This window comes from Salvelinus namaycush, chromosome 41, assembly GCF_016432855.1.
Source record: "Salvelinus namaycush isolate Seneca chromosome 41, SaNama_1.0, whole genome shotgun sequence".
Taxonomy (NCBI): Eukaryota; Metazoa; Chordata; class Actinopteri; order Salmoniformes; family Salmonidae; genus Salvelinus; species Salvelinus namaycush.
Genome location: NC_052347.1, coordinates 8,225,036 through 8,246,252, shown reverse-complemented (window position 1 = coordinate 8,246,252; position 21,217 = coordinate 8,225,036). Strand labels below are relative to the sequence as shown.

Below are 21,217 nucleotides of genomic sequence, written 5' to 3'. Positions count from 1 at the left end.
CTTTATCTGCAACCGAACTTTCCGGCAATAGATCAAGTTGCAAAAATATTGCAATATTATTAAGATGTCATTGTTGGAATTCGAACTTGGTAATCAACCATAAAACAAAAACAAAGCGTGCGTGCGTGCGATGTGGTCATACAAGGAAGGAGGACGACCTTCCCATGAAAGGTGTGTCCTGTTGGAACTGTAATTTCCAGTAAGCAATTCGTAGTTGTCAAAACCGCAGCTATTTCTATTTGCCTAAAGTGACAAATGATTGTTATCACTGTAGATCGTATGAAGACTATATACTGTATTATAGATTCATTGTTTTTTGTTTGTTCTTTGACAGGAATGAGTAAGTCCTCAAAATTATAATATATCATTGTGTGGGTGAGTGACATTCTATTTGCTATATCTCTATGTAATCAAGGAAATCCAGTGGGAAAGTTAGGTCTATTAACAAAAGCAACAACTGTTGACCCACAAAAACCGTATTATTGTATTAATAATCACTTCTTCACATTTAGGCTAGCATGTAGCCTATTTTAATGTGCAGGAATTTAAACACTAACAGGAAACATTTTCTCTTTCTGATTTCAGATTGAATTATACCGTGTGGTTTACTCTCAAGTATTCAGCAACAATGTTTCTATTGCTTATTATAGTCACAAACCTTGGGACTTTGATAGCGGATGATGGTAAGCAGTCTTTTTTACATAGCCTATAAACATGCAAGTATATTTAACCACAGTATTTTTGCCGGATCATGATTAACATTTGACAAGCTTTTTGTTTGTTAATTACTTGTAGCAATGAGTGACGGAAATCTTCAATGCTTCAACGATTATGACAAAAGTATGGTTTGTCATTTTACAACTGACAAGTCTAAGTGTGCTGAATACAGCATGACATTGAAACAATTGGGCACACAAAACATGTAAGTTTATGATTGTTTAAGTTGTTCTATTGTCGATGTTAATCTCACCAAGAAGTCATATTTCATTTCAAAACTATGTTATTAATCAACTTATTTCCCTGAGGCAGGAATGATTGTACTTTCAAGGAAAAGGAGAGGTCCAATGATGTTTCCAAATGTGGATGCTCTATTGATTCAATGCACTTTATTATTGGGGAGGAGTTTAATGCAACACTTTGGAATTCTGGGAAGCGCCTAAATTCCAAAGTCCTCTGTATCAAATGCAGCAGTGAGTTGCATCTACATATGCAGATTGCTATTTGAAAATTAATTACTGTTATAAAGAACATTGCATGAAATTAAACCATGCTTTAAATGATTGATATGTCAAACCATCCCTATCGTTGCCCTGTACAGTAAAACCCAAAACCCCCACCGTCCAAGATGTGAAACCAACAGAAAATGGGAATTTCCTGGTCAAATGGAAGACAAACTACCCTGATAATGCACCATTTGCTAAGGTCTTGATTGCCGAATTGAGCTACAGAAAGAAAGGAGAAACAGATGAGGTAAAGGAGGGTGATATGATAAATCCCTCATATTACAACATTCCCCCGTTTGCTGTCACATCACAAAGACAACATTCCCTCTAGCCCTTTCCTTTGTTCGTACAGGTGTCCAAAAATGACTCAACAACTTCCTATGAATTACTTGGCAGAGACTTGGAGCCAAACACCATTTATGCTCTGAAGGTCAGAACCTATACTGACTGGAGTGGCCGTTTCAGTGACTGGAGTGAAGAGTTGGAATTCACTAACCGTAAGTGATTAAATGAGATTTATCATCCATGGGTTTTCAAACCTTAATTTCACTTTCACCTTGTAGCTCACTGTATATTCTTCTCTGCTCCACAGCTGCATCATCTTGGAAAGTGCTCCAGATTGTCATTGTTTTCAGCTGCATTGCTGTTATCATCATCACAAGTGCTTTGTTTTGGTGCAGTGTTAGGTAAGTTGTCCTGACATGTCTGTAGGTGACAGTATGTCTGTTTCCACAAACATTTATTATCATACAGCTTCATATTGGCACTATAGGCTTTCAAATCCTCCTATTTTCCCCCTCTGCAGACTCAAAACCAAGTTGTGGGATAATATTCCTAAATGTTCAAACCCAGACCTTTTGTATATGGTTCCAGGAGTACCTAAGGTGAGGCTCTATCTCCAATTATAAACTGGGTGGTTTGAGCCCTGAATGTAGATTGTCTGAAAGCCGTGGTATATCAGACCGTATACCACGGTTATGAAAACAAAAATATTTTTACTGTTCTAATTACGTTGGTAACCAGTTTATAATAGCAATAAGGCACCTCAGCGGTTTGTGGTATATGGCCAATATACCACAACTAAGGGCTGTGTCCAGGCACTCCACGTTGCATTGTACATAAGAACAGCTCTTAGCTGTGGTATATTGGCCATATACCACACCTCCTCAGGCCTTATTGCTTAAATATTCTATGTTTAAATAAACTGTAAACCTTCATTACTTTCCTACTGTAATTCCTTCCATTTGTGTATATTTGCATTTAGTGATGTTTGTTCTCCACCACAGGTATTGTCTCCTCCCAAAATACTTTTATCCTCCATCTATGTTGATTCTTCGAAAATGGACACTGAAGGAAAAACATGGTGAGCATATTGATGCAATATAAACATAGCAAAATTAAAAAGGCGTTTTAGTGTTCAGTCCTATTCGCGTCGGCATTCAAGTCCTTGCAATGAAAATAAGCTTTAATTCACTGCAAATTTCCCGCTTGTCTTTTCCCTACAGGACAAACCCCTCGACAGTAGATGGGAGCAGTGGAAGAGGCCGTGGCTCAGAGCTTGACACATCATCTTCCCTGGGTCATGCCCACACATTTTCCATGAGCCCGGAGCCTAGTAATGTGCAGATCATTAGCAATCTTCAAGAGGCCCTGAGCAAAGTCTTTCCCAGCCTTGTTCCTTTGGACGGGAATCCTCAGTCATTGCTCTTAGCCCCTCCTATGACAGATGATGGTACAGAAATGAACTGCCCTGAGTCAAATCGAGACATTGGTGTGTGTTCATCTGACTACAATCCTCTTCATTTCATGAGTGAGTCTGGAGGCTCTTGTGGGTCGTCTTGTTTCAACAATATTACCTACTCCCCCTCAGTGCCCCTCAACTCCCTTCAAGAGTTAACAACAAGCAAGACATCCTCATTTCCTACGCAGCCTCTGCTCTTTTGTAACTCCTCCTACTATTCTGGTGAGGCTGAAGTGTTGAAAAATGGCCATCCACAGCTGTTTCTTGGTACTGGTCAACAAGACCTTAACTTGTCCACTAACTGTGCAACCTTCTTGCAAACCGACAATTCATATCACCCGTGTGATGGCGCCAGTAATGATTCAGAGACTACCACGTCATCAGAGGACACCAGTCTGATCTACGGTTCTAAAGTGTCCGATGTTATCAGTGTCGTTGCTAGATATCAGAGCTTCAGTGAGGCGGTTGGTAAGGACAGTGAGAGAGGAACTGATGTCTTCATAGATGTGCCACTGCCACTTAAGGGTTTCCAGGATGTAGACAGAGAGCCACTGATTTACGATGTGGATCCATGTTGCCACAGCCTGCCTGACCCTGGATGCAGCCTCCCCCCCGAGTGATGGCAATTATCAGGCTTTACAGAGCCTGGGACAAAATAGCCCAGATCAGTGGGTTTCAGACAAACTGCTGAACAAGTGTCTGGAGACTGAGATCCCTCAAAGCTCCATGGGGAACATGCCTCTAAATGTCATACCCAACTCACAGGGAGGACAATGTCCGATACCTGGAAGTCCCTTTCTTACTGCTTTCTGTTCAGACCAAGCCATGCAAATAGACAATGACAGCTCTTATCATTGTGTGTAATTTTGCACTTCACTTTACAATTTCTTTTATTTTGGGGACTGGAGCTCATATATATGTTTTTTCTATATGATACAAACAGTTTGAATACCATTCTGCCATGAAAATGCTGTAGCCTCAAGTCCAGAAATGTTCCACATTTTGGATGTACTGCTTCTGTAAATAAACATTTGTGTTTGGGAAACTGCAACAGTTAATTGTTGAAGAGATATAACATGTCTTGTCTTTGCCTCATCTGTAGTCAAATAGTCAAATAGTATATAAATAGCCAAAATAGTCAAATAGTCAGACAGTTTCATTGCATCTGATGTTTGATACACAAAAGTGTTAACAGTAAAACCCTCATGCAAACATTGAGGTTGAATTTCTGAAGAAAAAAGTGGTAGGCCTACTTCCTTATTGCGCTGTTCCTTGAAACAAGTACATTGCCGCTTCCATGGAAATACACGCCCACAAAGTAGAGCCAGCGTCTGATGTCATAGATGTGTTGCGAATCATGTCAAACAAAAAATGGGCTTTGTTTAGGGTTATTTTCTGAGGATGAATGTTTTGTAGTGTTTTGTAGTGTTTATTGTAGAAAACAAACACTTTTTTCCCTTCAAAGCTCTTCACTTAACTGGTGAAGCTTGAATAAAGATTACCTGACTAGTGACACACATAGCGATGGTTTATCATGCAGAAAATTGTGAGGCGTTTGCCAGTTTAACCATCAATAATAGTATATGGTTGGAATGACTGAGGCATTCAGCATAATTTCTTTCACAGTATTGTGGCGGTTTTGTGACAGGCTGCTTTTGAACAAAGGCCAAGATAGAAGTGTGGAGACACAGGAGGGGATTGTGAAAGGCCATTTTCACAGAGCCACAGGTCTGCTTTGCCAACTTGTCATGCTTATATTGAGCAAGTATACAGGAATGCATGGTGGCATTCACAGCTATGTCATACTTCAAATGCTTTGGACAGGCAATGCAAGTGATGGAATTTACTTTTCACAGGCTTCCTTGCAAAATTTAATTTTGTTGAGGACAAAAAGGCAGATCAAAGGTTATCTTGAAAATGTGAATTTATTGAGTTATTCTGTCATGGGCACCACTTTCTGTCATGGCCATTTAATAGCTCAAATACCTACAATTGAAGTCAGAAGTTTACATACACCAGATACACTTAAACACAGATTTTCACAATTCCTGACATTTAATCAGAGTAAAAATTCCCTGTCGTAGGTCAGTTAGGATCACCACTTTATTTTAAGAATGTGAAATGTCAGAATAATAGCAGAGAGAATTATTTATTTTAGCTTTTATTTCTTTCATCACATTCCCAGTGGGTCAGAAGTTTAGATACAATCAATTAGTATTTGGTAGCATTGCCTTTAAATTGTTTAACTTGGGTCAAACGTTCCGGGTAGCCTTCCACAAGCTTCCCACAATAAGTTGGGTGAATTTTGGCCCATTTCTCCTGACAGAGCTGGTGTAACTGAGTCAGGTTTGTGGGCCTCCTTGCTCACACATTCTTTTTCAGTTCTGCCCACAAATTTTCTATTGGATTGAGGTCAGGGCTTTGTGATGGCCACTCCAATACCTTGACTTTGTTGTCCTTAAGCCATTTTGCCACAACTTTGGAAGTATGCTTGGGGTCATTGTCCATTTGGAAGACCCATTTGCGACCAAGCTTTAACTTCCTGACCAATGTTGCTTCAATATATCCACATAATTTTCCTACCTCATGATGCCATCTATTTTGTGAAGTGCACCAGTCCCTCCTGCAGCAAAGCACCCCCACAACATGATACTGCCACCACCTTGCTTCACGGTTGGGATGGTGTTCTTCGGCATGCAAGCCTCCCCCTTTTTCCTCCAAACATAACGATGGTCATTATGGCCAAACAGTTCTATTTTTGTTTAATCAGACCAGAGGACATTTCTCCAAAAAGTACGATCTTTGTCCCCACGTGCAGTTGCAAACCGTAGTCTGGCTTTTTTATGGCAGGGTGGAGCAGTGGCTTCTTCCTTGCTGAGCGGCCTTTCAGGTTATGTCGATATAGGATATAGATACTTTTGTACCTGTTTCCTCCAGCATCTTCACAAGGTCCTTTGCTGTTGTTCTGGGATTGATTTGCACTTTTTGCACCAAAGTACGTTCATCTCTAGGAAACAGAATGCGTCTCATTCCTGAGCGGTATGACGGCTGTGTGGTCCCATGGTGTTTATATTTGCGTGCTATTGTTTGTACAGATGAATATGGTACCTTCAGGCATTTGGAAATTGCTCCCAAGGATGAACCAGACTTGTCATCTTGGCTGATTTCCCCATGATGTCAAGCAAAGAGGCACTGAGTTTGAAGGTAGGCCTTGAAATAAATCCACAGGTACACCTCCAATTGACTCAAATGATTCTGGAATTTTCCAAGCTGTTTAAAGGCACAGTCAACTTAGTGTATGTAAACTTCTGACCCACTGGAATTGGGATACAGTGAATTGTAAGTGAAATAATCTGTCTGTAAACAATTGTTGGAAAAATTACTTGTGTCATGCACAAAGTAGATGTCCTAAATGACTTGCCAAAACTATAGTTTGTTAACAAGACATTTTTGGAGTGGTTGAAAAATGAGTTTTAATGACTCCAACCTAAGTGTATGTAAACTTCCGACTTCAACTGTATATATTTCTCTGTGTTGCAGGTATGTTAAGCTTCGGTCCAGTTAGTGTTAGAAATACCAGGTGAGCGAGCACTTGGAGATTCCAATAGGTAATGTACATTTCAGGACTTATACCACACATTCTTCTTTATGTTTGTATGCAAAGGATCAAGTTGCACAATCGACTAGAAAATAGCACAAAGGAAGAACACTTTCGGATTCTGATTATAATGCAATCAATACTCAATTACCTGTGAAGTACTGTGGGACCTCTGGTGCCCTCACTGGTCCAACGCTTCTCTAAGGCTCCTCATCCACCTCTATGATTTATGGGCCCTGCTCTTGAACCTTGCTTGGAAAACAAATGAACTGTAGTGATGTCACATCTTCCTGACAGTGATCAACATTAAAATGTCCTTTTCAGAGGGAGAAAATATGCATCACTTTTATGGAGTACTAACAATTAAATCACTTTTATCCGTTTCTTTATAGCTTTCTATCTAAATTGTTGCAAGTGTAATAAAATGTTTGACATAATGGCATTTTAAGGTGAGCATTTGTAATGGAAAATATTTTAGGCTGAAAGTCTGCATCACCTTTAGCAATATGTACCCAGTGGTGTAAAGTACTTAAGTAAAAAATACTTTAAAGTACTTAAGTAGTTTGAGGTATCTGTAGTTTCCATTACTATTTATATTTTTGTCAACTTTTACTCCACTACATTCCTGAAGAAAATAATGTACTTTATACTCCATACATTTTCCATGACATGGTCTAATTCACGCACTTAAAGAGAAAATCCCTGGTCATCCCTACTGCATCTTATCTGGCGGACTCAATAAACACAAATGCTTCGTTTGTAAATTATGTCTGAGTGTTGGAGTGTGCCCCTGGCTACCCATAAATTTAAAAAGCAAGAAAATCGTGCCATCTGGTTTGCTTAATATAAGGAATTTGAAATGGTTTATACTTTTACTTTTATTTTTGATACTTAAATATATTTTAGCAATTACATTTACTTTTGATACTTAAGTATATTTAAAACCCAAAACTTTTTTTACTTTTACTCAAGTAGGATTTTACTGGGTGACTTTCACTTGAGTCATTTTATATTAAGGAATCTTTACTTTTACTCAAGTATGACAATTAGGTACTTTTTCCACCACTGTATGTACCACAATTTACTATGACGTACAGTACCAGAAAGGACTTGCAATAGAAAACAGCACACGCAACCTATTGCCATGGTAGGAAAAAAAGAGAAGTGCATTATCATGAGGATGCAAATGTATCTGCTTGGACTGAGTTAACATATCCGTTTCCTGCATCTAAGAAAAGGAGAACCACAACAGTATAGGTGCTACCTGACAGTCTTAAGAAAGGAATAGTTGTAATAGGAGTTGAATTAGAGTGCTTTTTATTGTATGATCAACATTACTGTGTTTCCTTCATTCTAATCTAAATTGATGCCTACAGTGGTATTTTAGCACCATCTCCTGAGCATAATGTGTATTGCATGTCGTTGTCCCACACAATAACCTCTGATATTGAATGTGCAATCTAGAACTTCAATTCCCACTAAAAATTAAGTGTTGCACTTGCCCAGTGACGTCTACCAACACTTAGGAAGACACAAACCCGAAGAACAGGTACAAGTAAGCGCACTAGTTGGTTTAAATTAAAATATATATATATATATATATATATATATATATATATATATATATATATATATATATATATATATATATATATATATATATATATATATATAAGGTATAAATAACCTATTTGCAATATGAGTTCCTGTCCTCTGTGGCAACAAACACTAAGTTTACAATAGACATTCGCTTTATTTATAACAGATACAAACCACTAAAACATTAACAGGCACTTAGTATGCATGACTGACAACATATAGAATTGTAGAGCCAGTGACACATCAAATCATTGATTGGGTTAAGACGAACCGTCACTCCAAAACTAGCCGACCAATGGAGACTCGTTGTCTACGCCTCCCTCTAAACCCCTCCCTTCACGGAAAAATTATGCCAAAACTCGCATTTGAAAAGACTGGCAGTGAAAGCAAAGAAACAGGCATCGAAAGCAAAGATACGAGTAGCGTAACCAAAAGGTAGTACATGCAGGCAAGAGCGTAGGCAAAATATATTCAATAGGATTGGTTGCTGGTTAACCGGAAACGATTTTTGCATTCGTTTTCAAATATTTTTTTTTATCATTTGTCATAGAGTTTTGCTCTCGCTTTAAAATTATTTGCTTACAAGTTTGGCTGTTTTGCTTTTGATGTCTTATTTTTGTTTACAATTCTATACATTTTGCTTTCAATTGTTTGGTTTCTGATTTCAACATCCATTATTTCACCCATCATTGAAAATATGTTTACATTCTCTACTTTATTTTTCATGTTCATGATTTATTTCATTTTGAATTCAATACATATGGCGTGAAATTGACCCCATAGTTGTGTTATGTTTTCATCTGATTGTCAAACAAATCACTTCAAAAAGTACACTACCTGCGCAGTTCGATCCACTATAATAATTAATTTAGCTGACACATTGAAATACTGTCTGCTTGCATAACAGTGTCAAAGATATCACATTACACATGCATTGCTATTTTCTCAAGAGATCCTCCAAGAAATAAATAATTTCTCCACTCCTGTTCCCGAGACAAAATTAACATTTGTTGTACCATTTTAAGAAATTCATATTTCTGTCCGAGTTATATTATATTAAGCTATAGTACATGTCAGAGGTTAAAGGCCTACAGTCAGTGTCCATATCAGTTACTATTCCATTTAATCCTTAAGAATTTAAAGGAGGAATAATCATGGTTACAGGGATACTTTTGATCGGGATATCAAAGGTGCATGTAAAGAGCTTATCCAGAATAATACTGGGATATGAGCTACTATCCGGAATACTGATAAACGTGGTTATATAGGGGTTGTTAGTAGGCATGCACGATATATCGGTGAACATATAGGAATCGGACGATATTAGCTAAAAATGCCAACATCGGTACCTGCCCGATGTTTAGCTCAACCCGATGTTAAAAACCGATGTCAAAGCTACCGTGCATACCTATATAAACGTAGGTACATGGCGTAATGACGCCACGTAAAATTTTGCGCTACACGTGCAACACAGCATTCCTAACCTAGCCCACAATGCCTCCTGTGTGGATCGAGCAGTCAACAAGTCGAGCAGTCATTTGAAAGAGTAAGAACATTTCAGCGAGACAACTCAAAGGCGAAATCTATTCTCTGTCGTGGGTGATGTTGGCTTTCGCCAACTGGTCGAGCACCGGTACACACTACCAAGTGCGCTATTTTTCAGATGTTGCCCTACCGGAGTTACACAGTAATAGCGTCACTGCTATTAGCTTCACAACATACATACTATGGAATGCCGTTTGGGTCTTTGTGTGTCGAAAAAGGCACAGTAGCACTGTCAAAGCTGTACAAAAAAGTCTACAAACAAGCAAACACCGGCCACAAACGATGGGGTAGCTAGCTTTAGCTTGGTACCTAGCTACCACCAATACAACCAGCCTAAAAACAATGACCAGCAGAAACTGCAGTCATTTTCATTATTCTTAGCAATGATTTGGGAATCCTTGTGAGTAAGTATTAGCTAGGTTGCCACTTGTTGTTCGCCTATTGAAATTGTGCAAGTAGAGATACTGCACCCCAGTATCTCTACTTGCACATCATCATCTGCACATCTATCACTCCAGTATTAATGCTAAATTGTAATTATTTTCGCCTCTATGGCCTACTTATTGCCTGCCTCCCTACGCTTCTACATTTGCACACACTGTACATAGATTTTTCTATTTTTATTTTGTTTTATTAACTGTACGTTTGTTTATGTGTAACTCTGTGTTGTTGTTTTTGTCGCACTGCTATGCTTTATCTTGGCCAGGTCGCAGTTGTAAATGAGAACTTGTTCTCAACTGGCCTACCTGGTTAAATAAGGGTGAAATAAAAAATAAAAAAAATCATAATAATTGAACTTCAGTTCATGAAAATAAATAGCGAGCCAACTACTTTACCCTGTTGCCCAAAGCTAACGTTATAAGCTAGCTTCATCTGGCTAGTGAGGCTCGACCGGAACGGGTTATGTGTACTGAAGCTAGCCACAACAAGGATTAGGCACAATAGTGGAATTTGTGGTTTGCCTTCAAATTAAAAGTCTGCCATTGACAGTGATGCAAATGAATAGAAATAGTAGAATTGTGCCATACTTGTATTTTGAAGGCTAACCGCAAAGTCCACTATTGTGGCTAATCCTTATTGTGGCTAGCTTCACATAGATGAGTCCGACCACCATTAATCAAATAAGAACTGTCTTACAAATTAGGGTTATTTTAGATGATGACACCTAGCTATGTAGTCAGCTAGCTAACTATAGCTACTGAAACAGATGTCGTTTGCTATGTTTTTGGGGAAGAACATTGTTTGTATCCATGAGCTAGCTAGCTTTTTTTTTATGACCGCACTGTAGGTGCGCGAGACAACTTTACCAGCATCATAACTTACGTATCGATGAATCGTTGTGACATATGAAATACGAGTGATTGTGTAATAACTACGTAAAACAATATTGAATGCGTTAAAGTATTATGTGACGTGCAGTCATATTCAGGTCCTGATTGGTCAACAAGCTTATCTGACACGTCAAAGACCCAAATGGCGTTCCATAGAAATCCTGGTTGAGAATGAAACGACTGAACAAATGAACAAACGAACAAACGAAACAGCACAGCAAGTAAGTGAAAGAAATAGGTTTTGATGATGTTTCACTGATAATGGGGACATGCGTAAATGCCAACAAAATAACTTTTTGGTCAGTGTGGTGTGTGTGTGTGTAACCTGATTTAACTAGGCAAGTCCAAAGTTCCAATTAAACTTTCTGCTTTTCATCGGCAGGTTTTCTTGTCATGGTCCTTAATTTATAAGCATAATATATGGAATAATCGGGATATATTGTATAAAAATACTTCTTTGTTTTTAGAATATTGGTTCCGAAATAATATCCTATTGGTGAGCCAACTGGTAAATGCAGAGAGTCTTTTACTTAGTTATAAGGAATACTTATAACTGTAACACCAAAAGATTTTGCAATTGTTTTAGATGCCATTCCCTCAGGTGTTGCTTTATTATTCAGGAACGTGTCAAGACCTGACCCTCAGAGCCTACCTTCCATTGACCCTGTAGACTCATCAGTAGGAAAGATTTGTTTCTCTTTTGGTCCATTCAACAACAGAACGATACGAACCTTGTTTCAGCAGGATGTTGTATCTATCTACCTTATGTCATGCCTTATTGGAACGGATTTATTGATAATATCTGTTGGGAAAAAGTTTGGATGTTGCCACACACATACCTACTTGCTAACAAAATTAAGGAAGTTTCCTTTAAAATTATTCATAAATATTATCCTGCCAACCACCATATGAAGAAGTTTAAGGAAAACATTAACTCAAATTGTTCCTTTTGTAATGACCACCCATAAACAGTGTTGCATCTTTTTTGGCATTGTATTCATGTAAGAAAACTGTGGCAAGACATCAGTAGATTTATAATTGAACACATTTATGAAGATCTTACACTATTGTGGAGAGATGTACTGCTTGGATTCCTTACCTACGATAGAAATAAGCTGAAACAATTTTATGTAATTAATTTAATTATTCTTTTTGCCAAATTTCATATTCACAAATGTAAATTTAGGAACAAACCACCACATTTTCTTACCTTACAAAAAGAAATTGAACTGTATTTTAAGACAATTAAGTACTCTACTAACAAAAAAGCTGTTAGAATAATAAGTGTATGTATGTCCCTTACACGGAACCCAAACCGGCTGCGTGCATCGCCATCGTGCCACATCGTGCATACATTTATTTTGTCCCCCTACACAAAACGCGATCACGACACGCAGGTTAGAATATCAAAACAAACTCTGAACCAATGACATTAATTTGGGGACAGGTCGAAAAGCATTAAACATTTATGGCAATTTAGCTAGTTAGCTTGCACTTGCTAGCTAATTTGTCCTATTTAGCTAGCTTGCTGTGGCTAGCTAATTTGTCCTGGGATATAAACATTAGGTTGTCATTTTAACTGAAATGCACAAGGTCCTCTACTCCGACAATTAATCCACACATAAAATGGTCAACCGAATCGTTTCTAGTCATCTCTCCTCCTTCCAGGCTTTTTCATCTTTGAACTTATATGGTGATTGGCATCTAAACTTTCACAGTATTACCACGACCACCTGCAACACAGTTCGTCTTTCAATCACCCACGTGGGTATAACCAATGAGGAGATGTCACGTGGGTACCTGCTTCTATAAACCAATGAGGAGATGGGAGAGGCAGGATTTGCAGCGCGATCTGCGTCAGAAATAGGAATGATTTCTATTTTAGCCCTTGGCATCGCAGAAGCTTGTTGGCGCGCAATAATTGAATAACATGGATTTCTACATTTATTTTGCGACGCTCGCGCACGCGACGTGTCCGATCTGGTTAGCCCTTGGCATCGCAGACGCGCGCGAGCAGTGTGGGTGCAATAATTGAATAACATAGATTCCTAATTTTATTTTACAACGCGAGCGGTGTAGTCAGGGTATTAAGGTCCTTGTGTAATGTGATATTGTACCCCCTAGCCCAATTGTACTTTGTATATTAGTTGTGTATACTTGTGTTCCCACATGTACTTCCTATATTGATTTGTTGTTAATAAAAAAATTCAATAAATGTTTGCAAACAGAAAAAAAGAAGGAAAAAAAGATAACATCGGCTTCTGTGTAAGGCAACGCCACCAATAAACTTTGATTTGGCTAGTCAGTTAAAACTTCTTTGGGAAAAGGGGGCAGTATTGAGTAGCTTGGATGAATAAGGTGCCCAGAGTAAACTGCTTGTTACCCAGGCACAGAAGCTATGATATGCATATAAGTAGTAGATTTGGATAGAAAACACTCTAACGTTTCCAAAACTGTTAAAATAATGTCTGTGAGTATAACAGAACTCATATGGCAGGCAAAAACCTGAGACAAATCCAACCAGGAAGTGGGAAATCTGAGGTTTGTAGTTTCATTTAAGTGATTGCCTATCCAATATGCTGTGTCTATGGGGCCAGATTGCACTTCCCAAGGCTTCCAGCAGATGTCAACAGTCTTTAGAAAGTTGTTTGAGGCTTCTATTGTGGAAGGGGGTCGAATAAGAGCTGTTTCAACAAGTGAACTAAGCTGTGGCCAATGAGTTGTTTACTGCTAGGTCACGCGGGCGCGCCGTTCCTTCTTTTTCCTCTGTAATGAACGCTATTGTCCGGTTGGAATATTATTGAAAATGTATTATAAAAATACCCTAAGGATTGATTGTAAACATCGTTTGACATGTTTCTACAAACTGTAATGGAACTCTTTTGACTTTTCGTCTGGATTTTGCGCTCGCGCATTGTGCCTTTGGAATAGTGAACTAAACGCGCAAACAAAACGGAGCTATTTGGACATAAATATGGACCTAATCGAACAAAACTAACATTTCTTCTCGAAGTGGGAGTCCTGGGAGTGCATTCCGACGAAGATCAGCAAAGGTAAGTGAAGATTTATAATGCTATTTCTGACTTTTGTTGACTCCACAAATTGGCGGGTAACTGTATGGCTTGCTTTTGTGGCTGAACGCTGTACTCAGATTATTGAATATTGTGCTTTTGCAGTAAAGCTTTTTTTAAATCTGACACAGCGGTTGCATTAAGAACAAGTTTATCTTTAATTCTATGTAAAACACGTATCTTTCATCAAAGTTTATGATGAGTATTTCTGTTATTTGATGTGAATCTCTGCAATTTCTCCGGTTTTGGAGGCATTTTTGAACATGGCACCAATGTAAACTGAGGTTTTTGGATATAAATATGAACTTTATCGAACAAAACATATACACTGCTCAAAAAAATAAAGGGAACACTTAAACAACACAATGTAACTCCAAGTCAATCACACTTCTGTGAAATCAAACTGTCCACTTAGGAAGCAACACTGATTGACAATAAATTTCACATGCTGTTGTGCAAATGGAATAGACAAAAGGTGGAAATTATAGGCAATTAGCAAGACACCCCCAATAAAGGAGTGGTTCTGCAGGTGGTGACCACAGACCACTTCTCAGTTCCTATGCTTCCTGGCTGATGTTTTGGTCACTTTTGAATGCTGGCGGTGCTCTCACTCTAGTGGTAGCATGAGACGGAGTCTACAACCCACACAAGTGGCTCAGGTAGTGCAGTTCATCCAAGATGGCACATCAATGCGAGCTGTGGCAAAAAGGTTTGCTGTGTCTGTCAGCGTAGTGTCCAGAGCATGGAGGCGCTACCAGGAGACAGGCCAGTACATCAGGAGACGTGAAGGAGGCCGTAGGAGGGCAACAACCCAGCAGCAGAACCGCTACCTCCGCCTTAGTGCAAGGAGGTGCACTGCCAGAGCCCTGCAAAATGACCTCCAGCAGGCCACACATGTGCATGTGTCTGCTCAAACGGTCAGAAACAGACTCCATGAGGGTGGTATGAGGGCCCGACGTCCACAGGTGGGGGTTGTGCTTACAGCCCAACACCGTGCAGGACGTTTGGCATTTGCCAGAGAACACCAAGATTGGCAAATTCGCCACTGGCGCCCTGTGCTCTTCACAGATGAAAGCAGGTTCACACTGAGTACATGAGCACATGTGACAGACGTGACAGAGTCTGGAGACGCCGTGGAGAACGTTCTGCTGCCTGCAACATCCTCCAGTATGACCGGTTTGGCGGTGGGTCAGTCATGGTGTGGGGTGGCATTTCTTTGTGGGGCCGCACAGCCCTCCATGTGCTCGCCAGAGGTAGCCTGACTGCCATTAGGTACCGAGATGAGATCCTCAGACCCCTTGTGAGACCATATGCTGACACATGCACATTTGTGGCCTGCTGGAGGTCATTTTGCAGGGCTCTGGCAGTGCACCTCCTTGCACTAAGGCGGAGGTAGCGGTCCTGCTGCTGGTTTGTTGCCCTCCTACGGCCTCCTCCACGTCTCCTGATGTACTGGCCTGTCTCCTGGTAGCGCCTCCATGCTCTGGACACTATGCTGACAGACACAGCAAACCTTTTTGCCACAGCTCGCATTGATGTGCCATCTTGGATGAACTGCACTACCTGAGCCACTTGTGTGGGTTGTAGACTCCGTCTCATGCTACCACTAGAGTGAAAGCACTGCCAGCATTCAAAAGTGACCAAAACATCAGCCAGGAAGCATAGGAACTGAGAAGTGGTCTGTGGTCACCACCTGCAGAACCATTCCGTTTTTGGGGGTGTCTTGCTAATTGCCTATAATTTCCACCTTTTGTCTATTCCATTTGCACAACAGCATGTGAAATTTATTGTCAATCAGTGTTGCTTCCTAAGTGGACAGTTTGATTTCACAGAAGTGTGATTGACTTGGAGTTACATTGTGTTGTTTAAGTGTTCCCTTTATTTTTTTGAGCAGTGTATGTATTGTGTAACATGAAGTCCTATGGGTGTCATCTGATGAAGATCATCAAAGGTTAGGGATTAATTTGATCTATATTTCTGCTTTTTGTGACTCCACTCATTGGCTGGAAAAATGGCTATGTTTTTCTGTGATTTGGCAGTGACCTAACATAATCGTTTGTGGTGCTTTCGCTGTAAAGCCTTTTTGAAATCGGACACTGTGGTGGGATTAACAACAAGATTACCTTTAAAATGGTATAAAATACTTGTATGTTTGAGGAATTTTAATTATGAGATTTCTGTTGTTTTGAATTTGGCGCCCTGCAATTTCACTGGCTGTTGGCGAGGTGGGACGCTAGCGTTCCGAACGTAACCAGCAGTAACAACAGGTCAGCAAATGTTAGGGACAAAATAGACCAGCGTACAGCAAAAATAAATATATATATTTTATTTTTTTACTTCAAACAACAGCACCCCACTCACCAGGCAAGTCATTCGTTGCTCTGTTTTGTTAATGCTGGTTCCTTCTACTTCTGTCAAATGTTAGCTAGCTAGCTTTGTTTACGCGGGTTGTGCGTGAGACTTGAAAGGGCCTACCTCTTCCTCTGTAGTTACATTAACGGTGTTTCTGGAAAACCTCCTAGAAGCAAAGGTGCTACCGCCCCCCAGCGGACTGGTAGACCAAACATAGTACAGTAGCTATGGTTTAGATTGGAAACTCAGTGGCTCAGTGTTCCATGCCTTTATCTGCAACCGAACTTTCCGGCAATAGATCAAGTTGCAAAAATATTGCAATATTATTAAGATGTCATTGTTGGAATTCGAACTTGGTAATCAACCATAAAACAAAAACAAAGCGTGCGTGCGTGCGATATGGTCATACAAGGAAGGAGGACGACCTTCCCATGAAAGGTGTGTCCTGTTGGAACTGTAATTTCCAGTAAGCAATTCGTAGTTGTCAAAACCGCAGCTATTTCTATTTGTGTAAAGTGACAAATGATTGTTATCACTGTAGATCGTATGAAGACTATATACTGTATTATAGATTCATTGTTTTTTGTTTGTTCTTTTAAAGGAATGAGTACGTCCTCAAAATTATAATATATCATTGTGTGGGTGAGTGACTTTTCTATTTGCTATATCTCTATGTAATCAAGGGAATCCAGTGGGAAAGTTAGGTCTATTAACAAAAGCAACAACTGTAGACCCACAAAAAACGTATTATTGTATTAATAATCACTTCTTCACATTTAGCCTACATGTAGCCTATTTTAATGTGCAGGAATTTAAACACTAACAGGAAACATTTTCTCTTTCTGATTTCAGATTGAATTATACCGTGTGGTTTACTCTCAAGTATTCAGCAACAATGTTTCTATTGCTTATTATAGTCACAAACCTTGGGACTTTGATAGCGGATGATGGTAAGCAGTCTTTTTTACATAGCCTATAAACATGTAAGTAGATTTAACCACAGTATTTTTGCCGGATCATGATTAACATTTGACAAGCTTTTTGTTTGTTAATTACTTGTAGCGATGAGTGACGGAAATCTTCAATGCTTCAACGATTATGACAAAAGTATGGTTTGTCATTTTACAACTGACAAGTCTGAGTGTGCTGAATACAGCATGACATTGAAACAATTGGGCACACAAAATATGTAAGTTTATGATTGTTTAAGTTCTATTGTCGATGTTAATCTCACCAAGAAGTCATATTTCATTTCAAAACTATGTTATTAATCAACTTATTTCCCTGAGGCAGGAATGATTGTACTTTCAAGGAAAAGGAGAGGTCCAATGATGTTTCCAAATGTGGATGCTCTATTGATCCAATGCAGCTTATTATTAGGGAGGAGTTTAATGCAACACTTTGGAATTCTGGGAAGCGCCTAAATTCCAAAGTCCTCTGTATCAAATGCAGCAGTGAGTTGCATCTACATATGCAGATTGCTATTTGAAAATTAATTACTGTTATAAAGAATATTGCATGAAATTAAACCATGCTTTAAATGATTGATATGTCAAACCATCCCTATCGTTGCCCTGTACAGTAAAACCCAAAACCCCCACCGTCCAAGATGTGAAACCAACAGAAAATGGGAATTTCCTGGTCAAATGGAAGACAAACTACCCTGATAATGTACCATTTTCTAAGGTCTTGATTGCCGAATTGAGCTACAGAAAGAAAGGAGAAACAGATGAGGTAAAGGAGGGTGATATGATAAATCCCTCATATTACAACATTCCCCCGTTTGCTGTCACATCACAAAGACAACATTCCCTCTAGCCCTTTCCTTTGTTCGTACAGGTGTCCAAAAATGACTCAACAACTTCCTATGAATTACTTAGCAGAGACTTGGAGCCAAACACCATTTATGCTCTGAAGGTCAGAACCTATACTGACTGGAGTGGCCGTTTCAGTGACTGGAGTGAAGAGTTGGAATTCACTAACCGTAAGTGATTAAATGAGATTTATCATCCATGGGTTTTCAAACCTTAATTTCACTTTCACCTTGTAGCTCACTGTATATTCTTCTCTGCTCCACAGCTGCATCATCTCGGAAAGTGCTCCAGATTGTCATTGTTTTCAGCTGCATTGCTGTTATCATCATCACAAGTGCTTTGTTTTGGTGCAGTGTTAGGTAAGTTGTCCTGACATGTCTGTATGTGACAGTATGTCTGTTTCCACAAACTTATGTTATCATACAGCTTCATATTGGCCCTATAGACTTTCAAATCCTCCTATTTTCCCCCTCTGCAGACTCAAAACCAAGTTGTGGGATAATATTCCTAAATGTTCAAACCCAGACCTTTTGTATATGGTTCCAGGAGTACCTAAGGTGAGGCGCTATCTCCAATTATAAACTGGGTGGTTTGAGCCCTGAATGCTGATTGTCTGAAAGCCGTGGTATATCAGATCGTATACCATGGGTATGACTTTTTTTTTTTTTACTATTCCAATTACATTCGTAACCAGTTTAGAATAGCAATAAGGCACCTCAGCGGTTTGTGCTATATGGCCAATATTCCACGGCTAAGAGCTGTGTCCAGGCACTCTGCATTGCATCGTGCATAAGAACAGCTCTTAGGCATGGTATATTGGCCATTTACCACACCTCCTCGTGCATTATTGCTTAAATATTTTATGTTTAAATAAACTGTAAACCTTCATTACTTTCCTACTGTAATTCCTTCCATTTGTGTATATTTGCATTTAGTGATGTTTGTTCTCCACCACAGGTATTGTCTCCTCCCAAAATACTTTTATCCTCCATCTATGTTGATTCTTCGAAAATGGACATTGAAGAAAAAGCATGGTGAGCATATTGATGCAATATAAACATAGCAAAATTTAAAGGTGTCTTCGGGTTCAGTCCTATTCGCGTGGACAGTCAAGTCCTTGCAATGAAAATAAGCTTTAATTCACTCAAACTTTCCCGCTTGTCTTTTCCCTACAGGACAAACCCCTCGATAGTAGATGGGAGCAGTGGAAGAGGCAGTGGCTCAGAGCTTGACACATCATCTTCCCTGGGTCATGCCCACAAATGTTCCATGAGCCCGGAGCCTAGTAATGTGCAGATCATTAGCCATCTTCAAGAGGCCCTGAGCAAAGTCTTTCCCAGCCTTGTTCCTTTGGACGGGAATCCTCAGTCATTGCTCTTACCCCCTCCTATGACAGATGATGGTACAGAAATGAACTGCCCTGAGTCAAATCGAGACATTGGTGTGTGTTCATCTGACTACAATCCTCTTCATTTCATGAGTGAGTCTGGAGGCTCTTGTGGGTCGTCTTGTTACAACAATTTTACCTACTCCCCCTCAGTGCCCCTCAACTCCCTTCAAGATTTAACAACAAGCAAGACATCCTCATTTCCTACGCAGCCTCTGCTCTTTTGTAACTCCTCCTACCATTCTGGTGAGGCTGAAGTGTTGAAAAATGGCCATCCACAGCTGTTTCTTGGTACTGGTCAACAAGACCTTAACTTGTCCACTAACTGTGCAACCTTCTTGCAAACCGACTTTTCATATCACCCGTGTGATGGCGCCAGTGATGATTCAGAGACTACCACGTCATCAGAGGACACCAGTCTGATCTACGGTTCTAACGTGTCCGATGTTATCAGTATCGTTGCTAGATATCAGAGCTTCAGTGAGGCAGTTGGTAAAGACAATGAGAGAGGAACTGATGCCTTCATGGATGTGCCACTGCCACTTAAGGATTTCCAGGATGTAGACAGAGAGCCACTGATTTACGTTGTGAATCCATGTTACCACAGCCTGCTTGACCCTGGATGCAGCCTCCCCCCGAGTGATGTTGATTATCAGACTTTACAGAGCCTGGGACAAAATAGCCCAGATCAGTGGGTTTCAGACAAACTGCTGAACAAGTGTCTGGAGACTGAGATCCCTCAAAGCTCCATGGGGAACATGCCTCTAAATGTCATACCCAACTCACAGGGAGGACAATGTCCAAAACCTGGAAGTCCCTTTCTTACTGCTTTCTGTTCAGACCAAGCCATGCAAATAGACAATGACAGCTCTTATCATTGTGTGTAATTTTTGCACTTCACTTTACAATTTCTTTTATTTTGGGGACTGGAGCTCATATGTTTTTTCTATATTATACAAACAGTTTGAATACCATTCTGCCATGAAAATGCTGTAGCCTCAAGTCCAGAAATGTTCCACATTTTGGATGTACTGCTTCTGTAAATAAATATTTGTGTTTGGGAAACTGCAACAGTTAATTGTTGAAGAGATAGAACATGTCTTGTCTTTGCCTCATCTGTCTGAAACATGTTGTTCATCATTTGGGATGGGGAAAAAATAAGGATGTGTACTTCAGTTGAAATCCTGAGCAATAACATCTAGATTACACATCAGAGTCATTAAACTAGTCTCCAGCCTCTAAAAGTTACTTCTCTTCCAATGGCTTCCCAAAATAGTCAAATAGTCAGACACTTTCATTGCATCTGATGCTTGATAGACAAAATAGTGTTAACAATAAAAACCCTCATGCAAACACTGAGGTTAAATTTCTGAAGAAAAAAGTGGTAGGCCTACTTCCTTATTGCGCTGTTCCTTGAAACAAGTACATTGCAGCTTCCATGGAAATACACGCCCACAAATTAGAGCCAGCGTCTGATGTCATAGATGTGTTGCGAATCAGGCTAAACAAAAAATGGGCTTTGTTTAGGGTTATTTTCTGAGGAAGAAGTTCATGTT

At 39.6% G+C, this 21,217-nt stretch overlaps 1 protein-coding gene and 1 pseudogene across 4 annotated transcripts; both read left to right on the top strand.

Annotated features, from left to right (window-relative positions):
* The first annotated feature begins 381 nt into the window (after positions 1 to 381).
* LOC120034076 lies at positions 382 to 4,058 on the top strand (annotated as a pseudogene).
* Positions 4,059 to 11,208: 7,150 nt separating this feature from the next.
* Positions 11,209 to 20,758, top strand: LOC120034230. 4 transcript variants are annotated; one of them, XM_038980709.1, is made up of 11 exons: positions 11,209 to 11,258; positions 17,062 to 17,102; positions 17,313 to 17,410; positions 17,523 to 17,649; positions 17,754 to 17,914; positions 18,043 to 18,194; positions 18,300 to 18,444; positions 18,540 to 18,633; positions 18,753 to 18,831; positions 19,232 to 19,308; positions 19,450 to 20,758. In XM_038980709.1, the coding sequence occupies exons 3-11, from the start codon at positions 17,356 to 17,358 to the stop codon at positions 20,546 to 20,548; spliced, it is 1,989 nt and encodes a 662-aa protein (XP_038836637.1). In that variant the 5' UTR covers positions 11,209 to 11,258; positions 17,062 to 17,102; positions 17,313 to 17,355; the 3' UTR covers positions 20,549 to 20,758. The 4 variants fall into 4 exon arrangements, with proteins under 4 accessions (XP_038836637.1, XP_038836640.1, XP_038836639.1 ...); XM_038980711.1 differs by lacking the exon at positions 11,209 to 11,258 and adding an exon at positions 14,073 to 14,090; XM_038980710.1 differs by lacking the exon at positions 11,209 to 11,258 and having other exon boundaries at positions 16,273 to 17,102.
* The last annotated feature ends 459 nt before the right edge of the window (positions 20,759 to 21,217 follow it).